The 27,703-nt window shown below is 42.5% G+C and overlaps 1 protein-coding gene across 1 annotated transcript; it reads left to right on the forward strand.

The window, feature by feature from the left end:
* The first annotated feature begins 12,182 nt into the window (after nt 1-12,182).
* Nucleotides 12,183-16,655, forward strand: LOC124777631 (glycine-rich cell wall structural protein-like). Its single transcript, XM_047253104.1, has 2 exons — nt 12,183-12,246; nt 15,890-16,655. The coding sequence occupies exons 1-2, from the start codon at nt 12,235-12,237 to the stop codon at nt 16,556-16,558; spliced, it is 681 nt and encodes a 226-aa protein (XP_047109060.1). The 5' UTR covers nt 12,183-12,234; the 3' UTR covers nt 16,559-16,655.
* Nucleotides 16,656-27,703: the final 11,048 nt, after the last annotated feature.

A 27,703-nucleotide genomic window follows, 5' to 3' on the forward strand; every position in this document is an offset into this window, starting at 1 on the left:
GCAGCTTCCAGTGTCGCGCGTCTCCCGTGTCTCGTACGTCAAGGGGATTTCGAGGGTAATCCGGGTCTGGGCCCTTCGGTCTCCTGTTTGTCTGGGAAAATAAAAGAACATCTCCGGACGACGTTTTTCCCCAATGACAACGCTGGAGAGAGACGATCTGACGGCACAGTGAGAAATTAACTTAGTCTTATTTTCGATAGAAAGAATACTGATTTCTCCTAAGGAGAAAATCTTAAATAACTTTTAAGGTCGTGACAATAATTAAGAGAATTAACTGGATATGTGAGCACTTAATATAGCACAATCGTTATTAGTTTAAGTAGAAGAGTTTAGAGAAATTTCTAATTAGCATAGGTCACCCACAGTATCACACTCCTAGTTTTAAAAGGTACAAAAGTCATTTCTTAGTGTAGGATGTTACAGAACATGGCAGTAAAAGTATAACATATTTCGTCATTGTACAAATTTTCGGTACAAAGACATAGGAACAACTTCGGCTTTTAAAAATGCAAACTTAAGCAATTTTCGGATTTTCATAACGGACTGAAGAACACGATTTCAGTATGTTTCAAGAAGCGAATGCCAGTAAATAATTCATTCAGCTAGTTGAGTTATTTTTGTATTGAACTATAAGAGAGTATTCTGAAAATATTCCGGCCTAACAAGGAAATAAGACTTTTTTATTTTTTTATTTTTCTACACAGTCTTCTTGTACATAAACATACTTCTCCCAGGAAGACTCCCACATCTTTAACCCGTCCAAATAATAGTAAGTGTCATTATATGCAAAATAGTTTTTTACGAAGATGATTGTCTCTTCTTCGACTTCAACTTTTAGCCGAGGGAACGAAAACAAGCCGCTTGGGCCTAGAACTGTTGAGTGAGGACGGTGCTCAAATAGTTGAAACGGAAATTCGTAGCTGCCCGGTCCGCAGCTCGTGGTCGTGCGGTAGCGTTCTCGCTTCCCACGCCCGGGTTCCCGGGTTCGATTCCCGGCGGGGTCAGGGATTTTCTCTGCCTCGTGATGACTGGGTGTTGTGTGACGTCCTTAGGTTAGTTAGGTTCTTTGGGACTGATGACCATAGATGTTAAGTCCCATAGTGCTCACAAGGAAACCTCCCCATCGCACCCCCTCAGATTTAGTTATAAGTTGGCACAATGGATAGGCCTTGAAAAACTGAACACAGATCAATCGAGAAAACAGGAAGAAGTTGTGTGGAACTATGAAAAAATAAGCAAAATATACAAACTGAGTAGTCCATGCGAAGATAGGCAACATCAAGGATAATCCGAACCCAGGAGCGCTGTGGTCCCGTGGACTACTCAGTTTGTATATTTTGTTTATTTTTTCATAGTTCCACACAACTTCTTCCTGTTTTCTCGATTGATCTGTGTTCAGTTTTTCAAGGCCTATCCACTGTGCCAACTTATAACTAAATCTGAGGGGGCTGCGATGGGGAGGTTCCCTTGTCAGAGCCATTTGAACCATAATCAGCTGCCCGGAATTTCACGCTGGTAAATAATGGCGCAGAGTCTCCGTACACATGGTACAACTCGCGTTTAATTTGTGTAGGCATAACGCCTTTCAAAAACAAGAATCTAATGACAACTTGATAGTCAGTTTTGTCCATTTTCATAAAAACACTCGAAGGGACTGTCAAACAATACTTCGAATCCAAAATGGCTGAAAACTAGGTAAATGTCTCACTGCAAATGCGCAAACAAATTCCTTAAAAGTGATGCCATCCCCACGTTGAGGGCGGAAACTTTTCAGACTTCTCTCGTATCATACGCACATTTAAGCGAACTGGACAAAAATTAGTCGTTGTCTGGAGACATCGCGTTAAAACTGTCTAACCGAGCACCTACCCCTGCTAATGGCCTCAAGCCGACGAAGAAGAGAATCCCCCGGTTTCTAGAGGTATGCCTTATGCTGCTGAAACCACCCACTGATGACGTCTCGCAGAGCTACCAAATTTCGGGAATGTTGATTGCTATGTGTCCTCGAAGTCTTTCGCGACGGCATACATGAATAAAACTTTCTCGGTTTTCCAGCCGCGTCAATTCAGATAAAATGCTCGAGCTTTCGATGGCCATCTCCGCCATCGTCGTCAGGAGCTCACGTCGTCAGGAGTTCAAGTCAGTGAACTCTTGACGACGATGGCGGAGATGGCCATCGAAAGCTCGAGCATTTTATCTGAATTGACGCGGCTGGAAAACCGAGAACCTTTGATTGCTATGTTGCACCCACTGTTCAACATAGTACCAGCCAGCATTTAGAGGGCGTGTCGAAGTGCTAAAGGGCATATGGATGTTTGTGTAACCAGGAAAGTATGCGTGTCGGCCTGAGAAGACGGCTCTTCTCATCGTCAAAGATAGAAGTGGGCATCATGAAGACGAGGAAGCAATTGTAACAGTTGGGTACAGAGAATGTTGACATAATCAGCCTAGTTCATGTTCATGGTAACGTGAATGAATGGAGCTAACTTACGTTACGAAACACACCACCAGAGCATCACAGAATCACCTGATTCCGGCATCGAGTAAACCCTCCAAACATTGTGGGTTAGACGTCTCTTTGAGCCGTCAGTGCATTCCAAAAGGCGCAAAACTATCACCCTTAGCGTCCTGCTACGTGCCACCAAGGAGCTGCTGTCCAGTTCTCGTGTTGTTTGGCTAACTGATGACGTGCGGCTTTATGAGCTACTGTGAGAAAAAGCTTTTGCGACGTGCAAGACTCCAAGCAAGCGCTGCATTCATTTTATTTCGCAATATTCGCTCGGTAACTGTCTGAGTAAGCCTTAAATTTACTGACAGCGGCAACTCTTGCGTGTTTCAAACCGATTGTCACTGGCAAGGCCTGGTACTCGTCCACAGTTGAGTCTTTTTATGACCATTGTTCTTTTACCACGTTACATTTGAAAAGCGGTAAATCATTCAGCTCGTCTCTTTTCATTTATATTTGATAAAATAATTCGATCGCATGCCATTTGAGCTAGATAGGGTGTAACAATATAAAAGTTGAGATGGGTCAATGAGATTGCAGTAGTTCTATGAGATCATTTCATCTCCTCCTTTTTAACATTCTGAACTGATGCTGGCTCTCTGGATGAGCTTTAGAACTGAGAAGTACTGAGGATACAGGAGAGGGGAGTCGCAACTGCGGTACACCGAAACCGACCCCCTGTGGGACGAGGGGCCGGGGCGGAACTGCTAGCAGAAAATGGACAGGTAGAAGCTGCTCTCGTGTTGTCTTGGGGAAAGTCTGGCTCGGCTAGTATCATACTGGCGCCCGGCTTACTGTGTAGTGAACTGCACATATACACTTAGGACGGTCGAACTGAAAGCATCCAAGCAGGTATCTGCTAAGAAAAGTACATTCAGTTGATAAAGGTCTCGTAAAAAATAACAGGTTCAGAAGAAATAAAAGAGGACCCCGATTGGTGAAACTGATATGACGTCAGGAGAACGTAACACATAATGCGAAGTTTTCATAGAAAAGTGAGAAGGAAGTAGAAAGCACTGGTTTTTAATGACTCGCCTCTGATGGAGAAAGATTTTGTTGTAGGAAACAGTTATGCCACTGGCTGACAGACATAACTTTAAGAGAACTGGTTGCCGAGAATCTTGGCAGGAATAAGGTGCAGTCGATTCTTTACTGACTCAAAATCAGGAATTCGTCTCTGAACTTAGCACTGAACGCATCTGTACTCCACAGACTTTGCTCTCAACTGGAACAGCAGGCTCCTCCAGTAGTAGAGTTGGTCCAGCGTTTAAGATCTCGGCAGAACAGTTCCAGCAACGAGCTTGAAATCAGGCAGACACAGTGTCACCGATCTGTTCATATCGCACCGCCGAAAATGATGAGCTTAACTTGCAATTCACTCGTGTTAGGACCATCGCGGACTGAAAGTCCACAGTTGTGTTAAGACTCTCTTTGCCACGTTCATCAGTGCATTCTCCGTTGCAGGGAATTTTAAGTTTCTTGTACAATGTAGCGTACTAACAGAAATAGATGTCAATGAACTAACCTCATAGGTAACTTAGTAAATCGAAGCAACATGTAGAATTAAAATAGTAGAAAAATCTAGGGATGCCCATAGTGGAATAGTAATAAAAATATAAACACAACCTGTAGTAAATAATGTATGTTACTGCAGTAGCTGTATTGTGAATGTAAACTTATGACCCACTAATGTAGTTAGGTAGTGGGTTAATCATGTATCAGATGTCGTTTGAATAAAGAATTAAAAAAAAACAGACAGTCACTGTTAATTACATGAGTCAGGACGAGTTAAATTTCACGAACTCAGGTATACGATTATAAGCTAATTCCAACACCCACTGTGTAACATTGCAAACCAATAGTTCACTTATGTACTACTCACAGCTCATATTCTATGCTTGTAATTCTCGTGATTTTACCACTTATTTCGAGGGATGTGAAGTCTCATGACTTCTTGCAATAAACTAAAGAGTACACTTGAATCGTGTCTTTGAATGGAGTAGATGTTTCCTTCCGGATCACATTTAATATTTTCATATGATAAAATGTACATTTTCCATCTTAAGATTCACTGCTAGGGCCACGATCTTTCATAGCGTTGATAATTCCGTTGCGTACATTTATTCCAATATTGGGTCTCAAGGGTGTGTCTGTATCACGATTACCTCTGATTCAGTTCATTCTCTCACGCATGCGGAGTTTTTCACATGGTTGCGAGCGATGCAGTATTTCTTGCAGAAACACTTAACAGCCCGCGTTGATACAAAGAGAAATTGAACAACTTCATTCACGATATGGTACTAGACACATCCGAATACGATAACTTACTACCATTCTGTCACTTCTCCATGTCAACTCATATTTCTGGACTGATTCCAAACAACAGAATCACACACACGCACATACATACATACGTACATACACATACACACCTGCATCCCTACATACACGTCACTTCATTGCCATAGCTTGTGTCAGCACTGGAGAGTCACAAGGCCATTTGCTAACAGTTGTCCACCCTTTACGGCGACCAATGTTGTCTTTTAAGGTTCAAATGGTTCAAATGGCTCTGAGCACTATGGGACTCAACTGCTGAGGTCATTAGTCCCCTAGAACTTAGAACTAATTAAACCCAACTAACCTAAGGACATCACAAACATCCATGCCCGAGGCAGGATTCGAACCTGCGACCGTAGCGGTCTTGCGGTTCCAGACTGCAGCGCCTTTAACCGCACGGCCACTTCGGCCGGCTGTCTTTTAAGGGATTGACTAACATTTTACCGTGTGTGATTACTGTAACTTACGTTATTTTTTCAACTATCTCAAAAACAATAAGACTCATTATTGGACATAGGTTCAGCGTTTTATGCAAAACGCTGCTTTTTATTGTTACTCGAAAAAGGTTCAGCACATCTATATCATCATTAGTGGGTTTTGTTTATTGGACAACAGTAAAAGAGAACATATTTTAGGTTGCAACTGAGCTAATAAAATGAGGCCCTTGCTCTTACCTTTATTTTACATTTTATGGGTTTGCAGGCCCATCTGTACGGTTGCCACACCAAAATCACGTTTTTAAAAAATCAAGGGATAGGTTAACTCGCTGATAAATTAACATTCTCAATGTTTGATTTCCAAATGACAAGCTATCAGTGCAGGCACCATACAGATGGTCCTGAAAAACGATATAATGTTATCCTCAAGGTAGGAACAAAAACGAACAAAAACTGTCCTTAGACCTCATTTTGTTAGATCATTTGAAACCTAACATATGTTCACTTTTACTGTTGTCCAATAAACAAAACCCACGAATGATGGCACTGAGGTGCTGAAACATCTTTGGGTATCAAGAAAAACAGTGTTTTGCATAAATGGCGGAAGCTATATCCATCATTTTTAACTGCAAGCACAGAAGAAATACAAGAGCTCCAACTCCGAAAGATGAAGTAAGACCCCTATTCACGACGCCACTCGAAACTGTAGTTGCCACTGTAGGTGGCGGTGGCACTGTACTGAGTACCGAGTGATTGATGGCGTTTTAAATCAAGGATGAACGTGCGAGATTTCCCTTACAGTGCAGAAAAGTAAAGGGCCGAAGGTCGCAGAGCGCTTTCAGTGGAAAAGTCACAGTCTTAGGAAAAGAGTTTTGGCAGCAAGTGTGAGAATCTCGCAGTGGCCTTCTGTACAATGCCAAGGTGATTTGCGATCTCTTCCTTGAGCATTTTTTTCCCCATAAGTCTCCTGACTGGTTTGATGCTGCCCCCCACCATTTCGTATCATATGCCAAACCACGTTATTTCAAAGTGTCACTTTCACCCAACATCCTCAATTACTTGTGCATATATTTCAATCTCTGTCTTCCCTACAGATGTAACCCTCTACAATTCCCTCTGGAGCCATGGAAGTTATTCCGTGATGTACTAACAGATGTCCTATAACCCCGGTCCTTTTCTTCTTCTTAGTGTTCAACATGTGTTCCTTCCCTTGCCGATTTTCTAGAGTTCCTCCTCAGTCTGCCTAATTTTCAACATCCTTCTACAGCCCCAGATCTCAACCGCTTCGATTCTCTTCTTTCCCGGCTTTCACAGTCCACAATTCATTTCCATACGGTGCTGTGCTTCAAATGTACACTCTCGAAAATTTCTCCCTCGAATTAAGGCCGATATTTGATACTAGTAGACTTCTTTTGGCCAGCAACGCCCTGTTTGCATGTGCTAATCAGCCTTTTAGGTCCTAATTGTTAACAAAATTCCTTTTCTTCATCCACCTCGTGGTCACTCGATAAGTTTCTCGCTAATATCATTTCTGGTACTCCCCGTTACTCTCAGGTGTCTTGGACTTATCGATAATCCATATTCCGTACTCATTAGACTGTTCATTTCATCCATCTTTTTCTTCTCTTCGTTTTCACAGAGGACAGCAACATCATCAGTGAATCTTGTCATTGATAAACTGTCACCGTGAATTTTAACCTCATTCGTGAACGTTTCTTATGTTTCTGCCATTGTTTCTTCCTCGTGTAGACAGGGCAGCAATAGCGAGAGACTTCAGCCCCGCACGTTTTTGATTCCGAGCGTTTCGCTCTTGGTCGGGCATTCCTTCCATTCTCTGCTCATTCTCGTTCATAATGTTTATTTTCTGTATTTCCCTACAGCTTATAACCCTACTTCTTAGAACTTCGAATATACTGCACCATTTTACGTCGTCAAGATACGCGGATCCTAGGAACCTGTCTCGATTTTTCTTATCTCTTGCTTCCATTAACAAGGCAATGCCAGAGCTGCCTCACAGGAGCCTTCACCTTTCCTAAAACCAGACTGATCGCCACCCAAGAGAGCCTCAATTCTCCATTCGTCTGCATATTATTCTAGTCAGTAACGTTGATACAAGAGCTGTTAGGCTGATTATAGGATAGCTTTCACACTTACCTGCTCTTGCAGTTACGAAGTTTAAATGTGTATTTCTGTCAAGTGGTTGCCTATGACGTGTGCTTGTACATTGTAGTGGCTTTCGGGACGCACCCATTCAGATATCTTAATAATGGAATGTCAATTGTAACGATACGAACGTAACGACAACACACCTAGTCTCCGAGAGGAGAAAATCTTAACGTTATCCACTGAACACACCACTGCTGACAGTGCCACATGCCCTCACTTGATGAGACACAGGGATTTTGGAGTTTTATCAAGGGTACTGTGGTAAAGAAAGGTAATTATGAATTTCACGCTATCGCCAACAAGTGGCGGTGCTAAAGTCTTCCACAACTAGGAACCGAACTCACTACCTCAGAGTCGTGCGCCAAGTGCAAGTGTGCAGCGGTTGCCGGTATTGTAAAACTGCGTGATAAAAACAAAGCTGTTTCCAAAACATCTATTCGCCTGAAAGTGATAGAGTGAAAATATTTTCCTTAAACAAAAAATTAGCATACCTCTAGATTTTAAAAAGTGTAATATGCGGGACATAGATGAAATATGCTGTAAGATCATTCACTTGCTCTGCGAAAATGAATGTGTAAAGAACGCAATGGGCATTTGTGACTCAGCGTGTATAGTGGAATCCTCGCTGCTAAATGGTGACTGCACGATTTATTTTATCTGTTTCGATACTACGAGGGTCGTTCCGAAAGTAATGCCTGCATTTTTTATGATGATTTTGGATGTCCGCATCAGATGTCGTTGGTGAAGTGCTAGTGTTTGACCCGTCCTCTTTCACTTGTAGATGGTTCAGTAGTTGTGCGGTAGTTGGTGCCAGCAGAAGAGTGTTTCGCAATGGAGTCTGATATGGACGCGCGTATAAAACAGCAATGTGTGATTGAATTCCTCACCACTGAAGAAATTGGCACAATTGAAATCTATCGATGTATATGGAGACTATGCAATAGACGTGAGCAATGTGAGGCGATTGGGGTTGACTTTTCAAGGTGGTGAAAAGGGTGTGCATGAAAAGCCACGGCTGGATCGACCCTGCACAGCCGTCATCCCTCGCAATGAAGAGCGTCTTGATCAACTCATCCGTGCTGACCGGCGGATAACGACCAGAGAATTGTGTGCAACGCTGAATGTCAGCTCAAACGCTTTGGAAACAATGTTGGATCATCTCGGTTATCGTAAATTCGGTGCGAGGTGGGTCCCACGCATGCTTACAGAAGAACAAAAAAACTCACCGAATGGAAATTTCTCGGGACTTGCTGAACCAATATGAAGCTGTCGGTGACAATTTCCTGAGTAGCACCATCACCGGAGATCAGACGCAGTGTCACACTACGAGCCGGAAACTTAAAGACAGTTACGGCGCGGGGTAGCCGCGCGGTCTGAGGCGTCTTGTGGTCCACGTGGCTCCCCCCGTCGGAGGTTCGAGCCTCCCTCGGGCATGGGTTGTAACCTCTCAACAGTAAAAATATTTATATAACATTCACATTTAGTGTAATTTAGCACAGTCAAAAATAATTTATGCATAACATTCACATTCAGTGTAACCTCCCAAATCACATTCTCCCCAACAGTATAAATACGTATCCTACCAACACATAAATTTCGTAACCTACCAACAGATTATTATTCCGTAACCTCACAATAATATCGTGACTAACCTCTCAATAAAATTGTGGCTCACTTATACTCTTGTAGTAATTGACTGTGAAATTTTGGACGTCAGCTGTGCTGCATTATGGCCCTGAAAATTCATTCTGAATAAATTTAAAATTCTTACCTCAATAAAGTCGCCGGATAACGCGTATATATTTGCTCCTATAAGAAGTTTTTCTGGCACAGCCCAGTGAAATGCTGGCCGATAGATTTCTCATGTATAAAAGGAAACAACTGATTTTTCTTTACAATAATCGGGATGACCATGGATTGGAGAAATTAGTAAATTCTTTAAATTGAGATGAATGATTGTCAAAAAGTTAATTTTTATAAGAAAGATTATTATTAAGAGATTTTTAAAAGCATTTACATGGGACTTGATATTACTATAGTACATATGTACGAGGCTGCTTTTACCTTATACTACATCGCTCAGGCACCGCCATCGCTCCCCACGTCCGGCCCAGCCAACTCCATACACACGACTGCTAGCTACTACTTACTCCCACTGCCACACAGTTCCTGCTGCAGCCAACACTGCTCTTTTGTCTGAGATTCTCTTATAGCTTACATATCGCAGGCAGCGCGTGAGCAATCCATCGAAATTACATCTACTCGAGTGCGCTAGCAACAAATTCCTTAGTCATGGGCCTCTTACAGGGTGTGTGTGTGTCGTCCTTAGAGTAAGTTACTTAAAGTTAGGTTAAGTAGTGTGTAAGCTTAGGGACCGATGACCTCAGAAGTTTGGTCCCGTAAGCCCTTACCACCGCCAAAAGACAGTCCATGGAATGGCGACATGTGAATTCTCCGTCAAAGAATAAATTCAAGACACAGCCGTCTGCAGGCAAAATGATGTGCACAGTCTTCTGTGATAGCCGGGGTATGGTTCTTCTGCATGTCTTGGAGGCTGGAGAAACTTTCAGTTCAGCACGCTACAAGACGCCACTGACCAAGCTGAAAACCCGAATTTCCAGGATAAGGCCGGAGCAGAAGACCAACTATCACCTGCAACATGATAACGCCAGGCCCCACACCAGTTTTGCGATCACACAACTGTAAATGGTAAAATTCAGCTGGACTGACTTACCAAATCTACCGTACAGTCCCGATATAGCGCCTTCAGACTTCCATCTCTTTGGGCCTCTGAAAGATGGACTACATGGCGAACATTTTCAAGGCTCGGATGCTGTTGTCAAAGCTGTAACGAAGTGGTCAACCTCAGCTGGTTCCGATTTTTACATGTGTGACACGTAGGCTCTGGTTCATCGTTGGCAAAAGCGCATAACGAATGATGGTGACTAAGTGGAAAAATGGCACCGGCCGGAGTGGCCAAGCGGTTCTAGGCGCTACAGTCTGGAACCGCGCGACCGCTACGGTCGCAGGTTCGAATCCTGCCTCGGGCAGGGATGTGTGTCATGTCCTTAGGTTAGTTAGGTTTAAGTAGTTCTAAGCTCTAGGGGACTGATGACCTCAGATGTTAAGTCCCATAGTGCTCAGAGCTATTTGAACCATTTGGAAAAATAGCAGTCTGTAACTGAAATATTGCTCTATTTAGCTGGGCTGTTGTGATTTCTGTATCTCCTGTAGTTTCCATGAATAAAAACAGGAAGCAGTACTTTCGGAACGACCCCCGTACAATAATTTGTTAAAATAATGGTCCATGCAAATCGTTTATTTTGGAACTGTCAGTTACTTTCTTGTGCCTTTCATAATTATTGACGCTCCACGACGAGACAAAATGATACTAAAGGTGTCACAATTTTTTGTTTGGTCCTCAATAAGAACAATGATCAGTTCTGTTGTTTTACGAGAAGGAATATGCGTCTACTATCAGTTAGATGTTACGCTCTTGTCTCACTTCAGCTCGAAGATTTACTGAATATTTACTGTACAACATACTTCATTACAACAGATCTTCAACACAAAGGTAACGTTGCACCGGAGATTGCAAGATACTTACGGATGAGTTATTTATACAGAGCGTCTGAATTCCGGATGCGATTTGGACAAAAATCACTAAATACCTGAACACCCAAGAGGTTTTTCGTTTACATTAAATGACATTGTCAGTGCACTTTATAATCAAAGTGTTAAAAACAAATTACACCACACTTAACTTTTTATTTTAGACACAAGCACATTTTTGATATGACAACAATTATTAAAAGTGCCTGTCATACATTATCCGTCATAAGCTCCTACAATAGAACAAGAAAAAATCTATGTTACAAACTTAAATCTGAAAGCTTTTTTGCCAGTTCTTTTCATAATTAACATAAAGGAAATACATCAAGTGAATTTCTATAGATCATAGGTGTTGTTCCTGAACGATGCGTTGTCATATAAATCTGAAATTAACACCGGAGAACAAAGAAGTAAACTTAAAAAATACAAATAGTTACAGTTAATTAGATTAGTAGTAAAAAAAATACATTTAATTCAAGTATTGTAGCGTTCCTATCTGTCTTCAGACATGTTCAAGTGACTTAAAACTAGCCGTTCCTCACATATAAATGTAAAAATCGTAATAGAACTTCAAAGTGATATAAAAAATTACGTTGCAGTACTTCTTTAAAAAAATTATGTTGTTTTAGATATAACAAAAGTGTTAAATACTAAGTAGGAGATTTTTTTACAGTAAAACACGCCAGTAATAATTGTTTTCATATTATAAATACGATTGTGTCTAAAATGAAAAGACGTGTATAATACGTCAGTCACTCTCCCCCATTGACAGAACGTCGTTTTTTCACAAACTAAAGGAACGGATTGTAGAGTGGGTACTATACCTAACAGGTGATAATTTTCTACGAATAATGTAACTCAATTTTTGATAAAGAAGAAAGGGGATCGACAGGAGAGGGTTTCATCGACGTACGTGGTGCCACAGATGACTCAGCAACCACGGGGTTTGCAACACACCAGTTATTCCAGTCGTCATTCTCAGAAATACTTTCGGTGTCCCATTAAGCCGGTACAGCTTACTCGCGTAGCGAAACGGTTGCGCTGCGCTGGAGCTCCAACGAGTCAGGAGATGGTAATTGCTCAGAGTGAAGGTGGGAGAGCCCTGTATAAAGAGCTCACCAGCGCCTGGCAGCAGCATCAGTCATTGCTCGCTCCCAGCAGGACACACAAGCAGCAATGAGGATCCTGGTGAGTACATTGAATAACTCAGTAATCACAGTTCTGAACACACTATAAAATTATCGGGACGGAAAGAGATTACTCCTCATATCAGTTCCCCAAAGTAGACACAGTAGTGGGTACCACACTTGCCCAACAGGACATTTTTATTCTGCATGTCCATCGATTCAGAGATGGTTCGGAACCTCGGCTGTTAAGTACACAAAGGCAAATCAAACACCTTTCGCATTCTAAATTTCCAGATTGTTATTTTATTGAGCTACCAGTTTCGGCGATATTGTGCGCCATCTTCAGGTCCCCTCCAACCTCGGTTACGCTCAAAATAGGGACCAGCATTCAAAGACTGGTGCCTGTAGTATTTTGAGACAGTGATCACTTCAGACGTCACCTGCCGACTGTTCGAACAGTGCACAACACTGAACAGTCGGCAGGTGATGTTTGAAGTGATTGCTGTCTCAGAAATCTACAGACACCAGCCTTTGAATAGTGGCCTTTATTTTGACCGGAACCGGGTTGGAAGCTTCCTGCGCATCGATCAATGGACATGAAAATGGTGTAATATATCGCTGACACTGGTAGCCCAATAAAATAAAAAAAATTGGAAATTTAGACGGCTGAAAGGTGTTTGATTTGACATTCAAAACATTATAGTGCCCGCCGACCAGCTGTTATATCGCGCTGATGAGTATTTCAGTCACAAATTGGATATTTAGTGGGATTTCTATCCAATGGTATTACACTCTACAGTAAATGGGTACTCATTTCAGAGGTGACATTCTTTCTTCTTGCGTCTCATACAATATTTAAGTGCATTTACTTTATCTCAGTTGCTCAACCTCCCGCGTTTCTGTCTGAGGGTGTTGTGACAACCACATATTCCTGTAACCGTTCACGTATATTGTTCTAAAATACTGTAATTCTATCCAACTATGCATTCTTTTTTATAAATCAGAGATAAAGTGCGACAACTCAGTTCATTTCAGACTCCTTTGGAAACTATGAAATAAAATTCCACATAGTAAAATTTGGTTCTGATGTAAAGCGACAGACACTTTCGGCCACAATACCGCCTGAGATTACCCATCCTTTTTCGTATCTATCGTTCACCTGTATTTAGTTTGCCAGCGTCGTTCGCGTGGTTCAAGTTATCTTACTTGGTTTCTCTTTTAGAAACTGTCCCCACGTTTACTTACATGTACTGGAAGTCAGAACCATCTCTTATTCGCAGTGACATAACAGATTTTGTTGTGGATGGCTTCCACGTGCGAACTGTGCAAAGCCTGATACAATTGCACAGTTCATCAATTTACTGGCAATTTTTTAAAAACCCTTTTGAAGTATTTCATTCGACGTGAGAGATCAAAATAACTCCATTCTGATAACTAGTTATTTTCTTCTTTTGAGCTGTCAGTCTTCTGACTGGTTTGATGCCTCCCACCACGATTTCCTCTTCTGCGCTAAGCTCTTCATCTCACAGCACCACTTGCTCCCTAAGGTCCTCAGTTATTTGTCGGACGTATTTCACTCTCTGACTTTTTCTGCAGTTTTTATGCTCTGCAGCTCCCTCTAGTACCACGGAGCTTATTCCCTGACTTCTTAAAACATGTGCCATCATCCAGTTCCTTCTTCTTGTCAGTGTTTCCCATATGTTCCTTTCTTCTCGGATCCTTCCGAAATCCTCGTAACACCTTATCAGTCCACCTCATTTTCAACGTTCTCCTATGGCACGCCATACAATGCTGTGTTCCAAACACAAGTTCCTAGAAATTTCTTCCTCAAATTAATGCCTATGTTTGATGTCAGTAGCTTCTCTTGACCACGAATGCCATCTTTGGCTGAGCTAGTCTGCTTTTTAGGTCTTCCTTGCTTCGTCCGTCACGAGTTATTTTGCTTCCAACGTAGCAGAATTTCTTAACTTCGTCTACTTCATGATCAAGAATTTTGATGTTAAGTTTGTCACTGTTCTCTTTTCTGCTGTTTCTCATTACTTTTGTCTTTTTCCGATTTCTTCTAAATCCATATCTTGTACTCATTAGATTGTTCATTCCATTCAACAGCCATAGTAAATCTTCTTCTCTTTCCCTGAGGACAGAAATGTCATCAGCGAATCTTATCATCGATAGCCTTTCATACTGAATTTTAATTCCACTCTTGAACCTTCTTTCCTGCTTGATTTGACGGTAGGGGCGGAAGACTGCATCCCTGCCTTATACCCTATTTAATCCGAGCACTAGGTTCTTGGTCCTCCAGTCTTACTGTTCTCTCTTGGATTTTGTACTACTGACTTCCACTACACTTACTCATATTTTTCCTCAGAATTCCGAGCAGTTTGTACTATTTTACATTCTTTTTGTGCGTCGCAGATCCTATGAGCGTGCCTTGATTTTTCTTGTCTTGCTTCCATTATCAAGCTCAACGTCAGAACTACCTCTTTGGCACCTTTACCTAACTGTGGTCTAACCTGTAATTAATTACATCGTCCCATATACTCCACTAAGCCTTGTAACTTTTTGCCAAGAAAGAAATAGTTTCATAAATCATCCGATAAAACAAAAGTTTGGTACACACCACAATAAGGTTGTGTTTCATTTTGGTGTTGGTATTTTTCTTGTGATTCTTCTTTTTGTATGTTTTTAGCTTTTCCAGCCCCTTTCAGTCAGGTTCAATCAACATCTTCCAAACATGATTTGCTTGCAAACAGAACCGGCTGCCTGTGAGCATCTCTGGATACTACACTGATTTAATAAATCATATGGAAGATTAGTTTCTGGAGTAACAGAGAACTATACGAAAAATAATTTGATTCATAAAACACGCCGTAATCCTGATGTAGTGCTTGTTTGACGACACAGAAGTGACGTCACTAGCCACATGAATATACAGCGTGGTCCATTGATAGCGACCGAGCCAAATATCTCATGAAATAAGCATCAAACGAAAAAACTACAAAGCACGAAACTCGTCTAGCTTGAAGGGGGAAACCAGATGGCGCTATGGTTGGCCCGCTAGATGGCGCTTCCATATGTCAAACGGATATCAACTGCGTTTTTGTAGATAGGAACCCCCACTTTTTATTACATATTCGTGTAGTAAGTAAAAAAAATGAATGTTTTCACTATTCATAGTGAGTTAGTTAATTTTTTGTTTGACACTGAGTAACTTTGTAATTATAATCTGTTTCCATTGTACACTTGTGTACTCACAATGAGGTTTACATGCTCCGCATATCAACTACATTTCATTTCCATATCACAATGAAATCACTCAACCTTTTTATTGAGAAGTGGAGTTCTGACATCCAGAAAGCAGTAATGCATTTCATTTCTATATCACAAGAAAATTACGCAACCTTTTCAATGAAAAGTGGAGTTCAGACATCCAAAAAGCAGCAATACAAAAAAATTAGTAATTATTTCTTTCCTGTGTAGCACACACCTGTCGACCATGCATAATCTGACTGTCAGTAACCTTCAAATCTGCTGTTTTATTGCAGCGCAAAGAATTACTGTTTGAAGGAGGTGCTGTTCCTATTGTTTTTCAAAACAGCCATTATCTGATCTGTAATGACATCTTGCGCTGTTTCAGAATTAACGCAACACGCTTGCATAGCCAGTACACACAGTTGTACAGAACATGGTATTTTTCTCAACAGGTGTGCGTGTACCTGTGCGGTCTGGCCCTGTCAGTCCTGGCTGAGGAGAAGCAGGTGAAGGAGAAGCGAGGACTCACCGGCTCTCTGGGAGGCTATGGAGGTGGCTTCAGTGGAGGCTACGGAGGCGGCTATGGTGGTGGCTTTGGAGGCGGCTATGGAGGTGGTTACGGAGGCGGCTACGGAGGCGGCTACGCTGGTGGACTCGGCGGCGGACTTGGAGGCGGCATTGGGGCTGGCATCGGTGGTGGAGCACCGCAGGTGACTGTCAACAGAGTCCCCGTCCCTGTCCCAGTGCCTGTGGAGAATACCATCCCGGTTCCAGTGCGCGTCCCAGTCACTGTCCCTGTGGAGCGGCCTGTTCCCGTCCACGTACCGCAGCCATACCCTGTCCCCGTAGACAACCCTGTGCCCGTCCCCGTCAAGGTCCCCACCCCAGTGTCTGTCCCAGTACCTCAGCCCTACGTCGTTAAGCGTCCAGTGCCCTACGTTGTCAGCGCTGGCCACGGCGGCTTCGGCGGAGGTCTCGGCGGTGGTCTCGGAGGAGGCCTGGGCGGTGGTCTTGGAGGAGGCCTCGGAGGCAAATTCGGCGGAGGCTACGGCGGCGGCTTCGGTGGAAGCTACGGCGGTAGCTTTGGAGGACTTGGGGGCTACGGAAAATACGGCCACTGAAACCTATGGCTGAGCCCAACACCTTGACCTGTACACGCTACCAGGACGTGTCCTGCATACATGAAATGTAAAACAGAAATAAACTGATTTGTATAAATATCGCTTTTTTTCTTTCCAACTTCAAAAATGAGTGAATATCGTATGAATACCTAACCAAGCATGTAACAAGTAAATCAATTGCAGGATGAAAGACTATAAATAATAGTGCAGCACCATCTACGATCCACGTCTTTGCTTCCTTAGATCTAGTAACCTACTCATCTGGCCAGTTTTTTGCGATCTAAAATGTAGTGTCTCAAGCATAATTTGCTACATATTGCTTACACGAAATATTAACAGTCGAAGTTGCACAGAATGGCATGGAAAACTCTGTAACTCTAATTCCAAGCCATCCAGGGATCGACTTGACACTTAACCATCTGAGTCACAGATACACAGAGAATGAAGCAGACGATAAATCTACCAGAAGAGCCACAAGTGAGTAAGTGCACATGTACTATAGCAAGAATATTTTATGTCATATAATAGTGCTTCAAACTCCTCATGAAATATAGTTTAAATCACTCGTTTTTACCAGTTCATTTTCTTATCTCAACCGCACAAGATTGACTTTCATAACTGACATAGGAGTATGAAACTGGTATAGCAATTGCAGCTAGACTTTCTACTAATTCTTCATAACTGTCAAAGCTGGAGCCTGTTTCTGAGATACAAGTACAGGTTCGACGAAAGTTGCCATGACATAGAAGTGCAACTGGAACTGTCTTGTTGACAGAAACAAGCAGTAACACAAATGTTTTTCAAAGGAAGGAATATTAGGGTTAAACGTGTGTACAGTTTTGTAGCCAAAAGACTGTCTACAACTTTTTTTTTGGTCATCAGTCTACAGACTGGTTTGATGCGGCCCGCCACGAATTCCTTTCCTGTGCTAACCTCTTCATCTCAGAGTAGCACTTGCAACCTACATCCTCAATTATTTGCTTGACGTATTCCAATCTCTGTCTTCCTCTACAGTTTTTTCCCTCTACAGCTCCCTCTAGTACCATGGAAGTCATTCCCTCATGTCTTAGCAGATGTCCTATCATCCTGTCCCTTCTCCTTATCAGTTTTTTCCACATATTCCTTTCCTCTCCGATTCTGCGTAGAACCTCCTCATTCCTTACCTTATCAGTCCACCTAATTTTCAATATTTGTCTATAGCACCACATCTCAGATGCTTCGATTCTCTTCTGTTCCGGTTTTCCCACAGCCCATATTTCACTACCATACAATTCTGTACTCCAGACGTACATCCTCAGAAATTTCTTCCTCAAATTAAGGCCGGTATTTGATATTAGTAGACTTCTCTTGGCCAGAAATGCCTTTTTTGCCATAGCTAGTCTGCTTTTGATGTCCTCCTTGCTCCATCCGTCATTGGTTATTTTACTGCCTAGGCAGCAGAATTCCTTAACTTCATTGACTTCGTGACCATCAATCCTGATGTTAAGTTTCTCGCTGTTCTCATTTCTACTACTTCTCATTACCTTCGTCTTTCTCCGATTTACTCTCAAACCATACTGTGTACTCATTAGACTGTTCATTCCGTTCAGCAGATCATTTAATTCTTCTTCACTTTCACTCACGATAGCAATGTCATCAGCGAATCGTATCATTGATATCCTTTCACCTTGTATTTTAATTCCACTCCTGAACCTTTCTTTTATTTCCATCATTGCTTCCTCGATGTACAGATTGAAGAGTAGGGCAGAAAGGCTACAGCCTTGTCTTACACCCTTCTTAATACGAGCACTTCGTTCTTGATCGTCCACTCTTATTATTCCCTCTTGGTTGTTGTACATATTGTATATGACCCGTCTCTCCCTATAGCTTACCCCTACTTTTTTAAGAATCTCGAACAGCTTGCACCATTTTATACTGTCGAACGCTTTTTCCAGGTCGACAAATCCTATGAAAGTGTCTTGATTTTTCTCTAGCCTTGCTTCCATTATTAGCAGTAACGTCAGAATTACCTCTCTCGTCCCTTTACTTTTCCTAAAGCCAAACTGATCGTCACCTAGCACATTCTCAATTTTCTTTTCTATTCTTCCGTATATTATTCTTGTAAGCAGCTTCGATGCATGAGCTGTTAAGCTGATTCTGCGATAGTTCTCGCACTTGTCAGCTCTTGCCGTCTTCGGAATTGTGTGGATGATGCTTTTCCGAAAGTCAGATGGTATATCGCCAGATTCATATATTCTACACACCAACGTGAATAGTCGTTTTGTTGCCACTTCCCCCAATGATTTTAGAAATTCTGATGGAATGTTATCTATCCCTTCTGCCTTATTTTACCGTAAGTCCTCCAAAGCTCTTTTAAATTCCGATTCTAATACTGGATCCCCTATCTCTTCTAAATCGACTCCTGTTTCTTCTTCTATCACATCAGACAAATCTTCACCCTCATAGAGGCTTTCAGTGTATTCTTTCCACCTATCTGCTCTCTACTCTGCATTTAACAGTGGAATTCCCGTTGCACTCTTAATGTTACCACCGTTGCTTTTAATGTCACCAAAGGTTGTTTTGACTTTCCTGTATGCTGAGTCTGTCCTTCCGACAATCATATCTTTTTCGATGTCTTCACATTTTTCCTGCAGCCATTTCGTCTTAGCTTCCCTGCACTTCTTATTTATTTCATTCCTCAGCGACTTGTATTTCTGTATTCCTGATTTTCCCGGAACACGTTTGTACTTCCTCCTTTCATGAATCAACTGAAGTATTTCTTCTGTTACCCATGGTTTCTTCGCAGCTACCTTCTTTGTACCTATGGTTTCCTTCCCAACTTCTGTGATGGCCCTTTTTAGAGATGTCCATTCCTCTTCAACTGTACTGCCTACTGCGCTATTCCTTATTGCTGTATCTACAGCGTTAGAGAGCTTCAAACGCATCTCGTCATTCCTTAGTACTTCCGTATCCCACTTCTTTGCGTATTGATTCTTCCTGAGTAATGTCTTGAACTTCAGCCTACTCTTCATCACTACTATATTGTGATCTAAGTCTATATCTGCTCCTGGGTACACCTTACAATCCAGTATCTGATTTCGGAATCTCTGTCTGACCATGATGTAATCTAATTGAAATCTTCCCGTATCTCCCGGCCTTTTCCAAGTATACCTCCTCCTCTTGTGATTTTTGAACAGGGTATTCGCTATTACTAGCTGAAACTTGTTACAGAACTCAATTAGTCTATCTCCTCTTTCACTCCTTGTCCCAAGCCCATATTCTCCTGTAACCTTATCTTCTACTCCTTCCTCTACAACTGCATTCCAGTCGCCCATGACTATTAGATTTTCGTCCCCCTTTACATACTGCATTACCCTTTCAATATCCTCATACACTTTCTCTATCTGTTCATCTTCAGCTTGCGACGTCGGCATGTATACCTGAACTATCGTTGTCGGTGTTGGTCTGCTGTCGATTCTGATTAGAACAACCCAGTCACTGAACTGTACACAGTAACACAGCCTCTGCCCTACCTTCCTGTTCATAACGAATCCTACACCTGTTATACCATTTTCTGCTGCTGTTGATATTACTCGATACTCATCTGACCAGAAATCCTTGTCTTCCTTCCACTTCACTTCACTGACCCCTACTATATCTATATTGAGCCTTTGCATTTCCCTTTTCAGATTTTCTAGTTTCCCTACCACGTTCAAGCTTCTGACATTCCACGCCCCGACTCGTAGAAAGTTATCCTTTCGTAGATTATTCAATCTTTTTCTCATGGTAACCTCCCCCTTTGCAGTCCCCTCCCGGAGATCCAAATGGGGGACTATTCCGGAATCTTTTGCCAATGGAGAAATCATCATGAAACTTCTTCAGTTACAGGCCACATGTCCTGTGGATACAACTAATAAAGTTTTTGAGATCCTCTGTACATTGTACACTTAGCTTATACATTCAACACTAAGTTACATAAGGAAAACATTTGGACCTGTGGCATGTACAGCTATTTTACACATTTAGGTTATCAGTTATTGCTCTCTTCGCTGCCAAAGATATTGCTATAAAATAGCTCAAAACTCGTTTTAAGTCATGTACATACGTAGGTGTCCGCCTCCATAGCTGAGTGTTCAACGTAGGTGTCTGCCATGCGGAGGACTTGAGTTGGATTTCTGGTACCATCAAAGATTTTTCCCTCATAGGGATTCTTGTACGGGGTACACTCAGCCTCGTGATGCCAATTTAGGAGCTACTTGACTCGGCAGTAGCGGATCCACAATCTGGAAAATCTGTATGGCGAGCGGGAGAACTGTGTGCTGACCACATGATCCTCCATATCACAACCGCATGACGCCTGAAGGCAGAGCGTCAGATGGCAGCCGGAAGACATCTCTTGGGCCTTCAAGGCCTGGATAAGGAGCTCGGAAACATACACTGACCCAAAAAAATTGTAACACTAAGAAGGAGATGTGCCACATAAAGGAAAGTTTGTAGGCATTTTTGTACATCTGAAAGATGCAAATTTCGCCCCAGTGGTATAACAATGGCACTACTAGCGCCGCTATGAGAACGGAAATCAGGTTTGCTTTAAATACGTAATGTAAAGGTCGAGAGTTAGTTACTTCGAGTCTGGACATGATGAGTTGATGTTAATTAAGAATGCGTTTAAGGAGACATAAAAGACGCCATTGTCAGCACCTCACTGAGTTTTAAAGAGGTCGTGTAATAAGGCTACGAGAAGTTGAATGTTCCTTCGGCGATATTGCAGAAAACTTGGTAGAAACTGCAGACGACTGCAGATGACTGCTGGCAGCGGTGGGTATGAGAATGTACGATAGCATGAAGATCAGGCTCCGAACTTCCACGCGGCACTACCGAGGGGGAAGTCCATCGTGTTCGGCGTATGGTTCTGGCGAATCTTATTGCAACAGCAATTTGAGCACCAGTTGGCACCACAGGGACACAACGGACTGTTACAAATCGGTTACTTCAAGAGTAGCTGCGAACCAAACGCCATGTAACCTCGTAACGTGGATTCCGCTGACCGCAAACCACCTCCATTTGCGACTTCACTGGTGTCGAGCGAAATGTCACTGGAGGTCAGAGTGGAGGTCTGTTGCGTTTTCTGATGAAAGCTGTTTCTGTGAACATTGTGCCATACCATTGTAGCAGGCTGTTACAGCAACCGGTTTAGAAGTGTTTCAGAACAAAAACAGTCTCGATTGTGGCTCAAATGGCTCTGAGCACTATGGGACTCAACATCTTAGGTCATAAGTCCCCTAGAACTTAGAACTACTTAAACCTAACCTAAGGACATCACACACGCCCATGCCCGAGGCAGGATTCGAATCTGCGACCGTAGCAGTCCCGCGGTTCCGGACTGCAGCGCCAGAACCGCTAGACCACCGCGGCCGGCAGTCTCGGTTGTGAAATTATTTGTTGTCAATGACGTCCCCCCCCCCCCCCCCCCCCCGTTTCGGGCATCATCAGATTGTTTACAACAAGAAGAAACCAATGAATTAGATACAAATGGAGAAAAGGGGCGTGGTGCTATCTTACGCGGTTACGCAGACAACGTGAACTAAAAGTAATGAGCGGCGCACGGCTAGCCTTTATCCCAACTATTGTTTGTCATATTCTATCACGATACTGCCGGCTCGTTTTCTTATTCCATTTACTGGCGCCACTAACTTCCTCCCTTACTTGCCGGTGAGCGGCAGCAGCTGCGCGTATCGATAAGTGCACTGTCGTACCATCTCAGGAGCGACCGATAGTATTTCCGGGTCGTCGCGTGTCTGCGAGTGAGTTGGACCAACAGTGCAGTCGGGACGCAGCAGCAGTGAGGTCGGGGACGGAGCGCCGGTGAGGCGCCGACAGCCAGTGCTCGCCGACCGCTGGCGATACACGTGAACTGTCCGACGGCGGGAGATTGGAGCGGGACGACCGTTGGTTGGTCATTCCGTTTGTCGTCTCATCGGCCAACGTATATTTGGTCCTGTCACCGTTTCCGGGCCTGGGCAGTTGGTCGGTTGCCGTGGAGCAGCGGGGAAGTCTCCGTGGCGGGTGTCTGGCTGTGGCCTTGCGGCGTCCACGCGCTGTCGGAGTGTGAGGGGCTGTTCCCATTGCTATGAGGTCCGTGGCTCACCGATCCCAGTCACGAAGGTTGAGTTTTTACTTAATCCGGCAGCCAGCCCGAACTGGTCACATTGTGTCGTTTGAATTAGTTATCCTGTCGCTTAGTACGTTGACTGTCGGCCGTTTGTGTTGTCGTCGGATCGTGAATGATTAGCCCGACTGCCTGTCTCACCTAAGCGAGCGTTAGTGTTTGAATGCCAGGCCTACCCTCGAACATCTGAGCGCCCTTCGGTGTACTGCCTTTTTCTTTTTTTGTTCTTGTTGTCGTTACTTGTGCGGCTTCTAGCCGATTGTTAAATTAATATTTTTTTGCACTTAAGGCGTAAGATTCTTTAGGCCTTCTGCCTAATTTAAAGAACTGTTTCACGTAAGGCCGTTGGCATTTAAAAAAAATTTAATGTTGTTGAATTTTAAGTGTTGGGCTTTCAGCAGATTTTGAGTTTGAGTAGTTTTGCTCATAAGGCCTTCAGCCTAATTTATAGAACTGTTTCACGCAAGGCCTTTGGTATTTAAAAAAAGTTAATGTTACGGAGTTTTAAGTGTTAGGCTTTCAGCCGATTTTGAATTCAAATTGTTTGCTCTGAAAATCTCAGATTCTTTGGGCCTTCAGCTTAAATAAAGAACCATTGTAAGATAAGGCTTGCCTTTTAAATTTCTAATTGTGAATGCGTTTTAAGTTATTGGCCTTCAGCCGTTTTTAAATTAAAATGGCTCTCAGCCGGTAATTAAGTCCCAAAGATTAAAGCTGTGTGTTTTTTTAAAAAAATTGTTTTGGGCACTTGTAACGTCTCATCATATAATAAAGTTGTATGTTGGAATGTAACTGACAGCCCCTTATTTTGGGTTTAGTGGGGCGTCTCAAGTACTAAAAACTTACCCGAACTTAGCTGGATACGTGACCCATCAGTCATAAGACCACATATAATGTGAGATAAACACCAACGTAAGCGGATACATAATCCATCCGTCATGAAACATCTAAACCATGTAGTGGACCTAGTGAAAAGAGAGAAACAAAATAATACCGAGGAAGTAGAAATATGTAACGGAAAAATTTACCACGTTTGTGGCATATTACCTTGAGCACACCAGCTGGCCCCGCAGTGGTAGTATAAGATAGAGCGACGCTTACAAAACCGCGGTAGAAGCAGCACATGGCACAATGTCTGTATTGTCGCGCACACAAACAGTATGCAAGTCGATATACAGGTGTTGCGTATAGTGCAGCTAGAAGTACGCAGGTGGCACGCAAGACCGGCGTAAGGCACATTTTCGAAAAATAAACGTGCGTAAATTAGTAAATTAAAATACGTATAAGGAAACCAATGCAGAAAGATAAAACCCAAGAATAAAATAAAAGTACCCCCATACAAATAATAGGTAAAATTATTACACGAAAAGCTAATCAAAATATGTTATTGCAAGGGAGTAAGACAGCTGAATTTTGGAGTACATTCATAGCGTATGCATTTTGAATGAATAAACTTTTCTTCCATTTCTTCTCTTTGTAGACAGTGACGATGCCCCAAAAGGGTGAAACTTGTCATTGACAATAAATAATTTCCCCACCCAGACGGTTTTTGTTCTGGAAAACCGTTTCTGCCTTAGTGCCAGTAATGACCGTGTTTTGGTTAGGAGGATGGCAGCTGAGAGCCTGCAACAAACCTATCTTGCGTGCTAGACACACTGGACCTACACATGGAGTTATGATGTGGGATGCGATTTCATATGACAGCAGGAGCTCTCTCGTGGTTATCCCACACATACTGATTGCAAATTTGTACGTCAGTCTGGAGATTCGACCAGCTATGCTGCCTTTTCCAGCAGGATAACGCTCGTCCACATACTGCTGTTGTAACCCATCATTCTCTACAGAGTGCCGTCTTGTTGCCTTGGCCTTCTCGAACACCAGATCTGTCTCCAAACGAGCACGTATGGGACATCATCGGACGAATATTCCAGCGTCATCCACAAACAGCATTAATCATCCCTGTATTAATCAAGTGCAACAGGCATGGAACTCCATCCCACAAACTGACATCCGGCACCTACACAACACGATGCGTGCTTGTAGTCAACATTCTGGCAGTTACACCGGTTATTAGTGTACCAGCATTTCACATTTGCAATAGCTTATCTCACGCTTACATTAATCTTGCGATCTTAATCACTTAAATTTGTTACCTGGACAAATGTATTCCAGAAATTTCATTACTCGTCCTTAACTGTTTTTTGATGCTGCGATTTTTAGGTAGCTTATTCTTGCTATCCTGAGCGCTACTGAATCGTATGATCATTACAACATCTCACTCTATCACAGCTACATGTCACGGCGATCTAAACTGCTGACGAGTCAAAAGCGTCACCACAACAAAATTGCTGCCACACTCCCTTACAAGACAAAACATTATGATCACTTGCTCAACAGAGTCTTGTCTCATTTTGGAAGACAATACAGCAGCGATCCTTCATGGCATGCATTCGACACATTCTTGATAGGTGTCCACAGGTATGTGATGCCATATGTCCTCGCACAGGTCATGTGATTCCTGTAAATTACGGGCCGGTGGTTTCTCGACGCGGATCTGACGCCTGATAGCGTATCAGATATCCCGGTGTAAAAACAGCAAAGTCTCTTCGCTATCATGCTCCGCAAAACACTTTAGCACCATTTGGACCTTGTGATTCGTAGCGTTAACCTTCTGGAAGATTCCATGGCCATCGGGGAAGACAAGCATGAAGGAATCCAGGTGGTCCATAACAAATTTTACGCAATTCATAACAGTCATGGTGCCTTCGGTAATTACAAGTCCCATAGGAGCCGAAGTGAATGCTCCCCGTAGCGTAAAATTGCCCCCAATGGCCGGCTACGATGACAGCCGTTCGCCTGAATAACGGTGTATCTGAACACGATCATCCATCTGGTATAAGAAGACACGTGACTCAGCTGAGCAGTTGACACGTTTACATTGATCCAAAGTCCGATCTCGATGATCCCGTGCTCCCTACAGTTTTAATTTACGAAGTCGTTGAGTCAACATGGGAGAACGTAACGGTCGATTGCTTGCGGAGTTGTTCAACGGTGTGCGGTGGGCTAAACAGTATGCAATATAACACTTTTGTTTGCACCATCACTGTACTTTGTCGTCGGATCTGACACAGATTTCCCGTTGTTCTGCTCCACAGTGTGGCCAAGCTTCCTACCTCCATGTTTTGAGACGAGGCGTGGGCATATAACACCCTGTCGTCTACTCATGATTTCACCTTCCTCCAACCATTTTCCACAGATCCTCAAGACAGCAAACACGCTAACAGGTGGCCCGCTAACATGCGGGCCTTAACAATCTGCCGTTTTGAAAGACACTTACACTCGTGTCAACGGCTTTCCCCATTTGTGTCCCATATCAGTTGTAGAAGAATTCCCCAGTCGTCTCAGCTCCGCTTATATTTCTTACTCGATCACGTAGCCGCAACGTTGTCAGGCGGTATGTAGTCTCCCTGCAGGTAGTGATCATATTTCTCCTGCTTCTAGAATTATCTGTGCTAATCAATGTAAATATGGGAAATTACAAGTTGTGTATAAACAACATTTTAATTTTAAAATCAATTTCTTTACAAATTCTATGAAACTCCCATGTCTCCTGATCAGTTATTGTTACACATTCGCCTTGAACATTTTTAAAAGAAAATGCTGTGTGCATTTAATGGAGAATTTCTTTACGCGATCAATGATTTGCTTCATTCTCATAAATGAAAGGTTACGCAGTCTAGCTTGCCGCATGCAGTGAACATGTACAGCTAGTCTTTATGACTAGAGAATGGTGATGCCAAAAAGAATGTGCGATAGCATCACCATCTAATGAATGGCCCTCAAATTATTCATTTTAGAGTAGGTACCAGGTCGTTATAAATAAAGTGCAGGTAATCACCGAAGTTCAGTGTGGGTTGTAATTATCGTATGTCAGCGAATCTTAACAGATAATCTAATGCGATAACGTAGAATCGATTTACGCTGGAAAAATTAAGTTCCAGTTTTGGCTACGAGGTGCAAATCTGGCGCCGTAAATGCAAGAAAAATGTATAGAAATAAGTTTCCTTTAATTTACGTCTCTGGTCACAAACTTGTTAACAGATTTTTAACAATCTGACTTTTGTCGTGTTCTATTTCATCGCTTTTTATTACTGCATTGCCTTTTATACGTTATAAGATCATTACAGACTTCAACTATTGTATCCCACTTTATTTTACGCTGTTCAATTAATCATTGAAAACTAGTGTAGGCCTACATTAGCGACATCTGGTGAACTTACAACACAAACATCTTGTGGCTACTGTACGGCAGCTTGTTTTGAACAGTAGTGCTACTGACAACATGGCTCGCGCATATGACGTTATTTACACATATTTGACGATGCTGGTGCTGATTTTGTTTTTAACATTTGAAGATGCCACTACGACTGCAGTACATTAGGACTTTGTTTTTTATAAAACAGGTATGCCTCTTCATACTTAAAGCGCACAAACGCATACATGTCAATAGTACTTTTCGTTATGGTATATTTATTGTTTTTAAGCTGTAGACAATCTTCGAGTGTATTTACGTTTTTTTCCCATTTCTTGCTGCAGATCTGACGATGGTCATTATAGACCGAAACCGGTAATTTGCTAACAAAAAGTTTGTGACCATAGACGTAAATTAAAGGAAACTTATTGTATATACGAGTCACTGTTTTATTCGTGACAATGTCGCAGGTTGTGATGTATAGAAATGTTTCCTCATGTAATGGATTAGGAACAGATTCTGAAGAAAAAGGGACAAACAAACGAGAAAGCCGCTTATACAGTTTGTCTAATAAGAGCACTGGAGACGTGGACGAGATGCTGTACAATGCCAGATTCACACTTGGTGGCCAAAACTGGAATTAATTTTTTCCCAGCGTAAATCGGTTCAGCATTAACGCATTAGAATTCTGCCAAGTTATACCCCACACTGGAACTCCGTGAGTAGCTGCACTTAAATTACGATG

This window comes from Schistocerca piceifrons, chromosome 2 (assembly GCF_021461385.2).
Source record: "Schistocerca piceifrons isolate TAMUIC-IGC-003096 chromosome 2, iqSchPice1.1, whole genome shotgun sequence".
In the NCBI taxonomy this organism is placed as follows: domain Eukaryota; kingdom Metazoa; phylum Arthropoda; class Insecta; order Orthoptera; family Acrididae; genus Schistocerca; species Schistocerca piceifrons.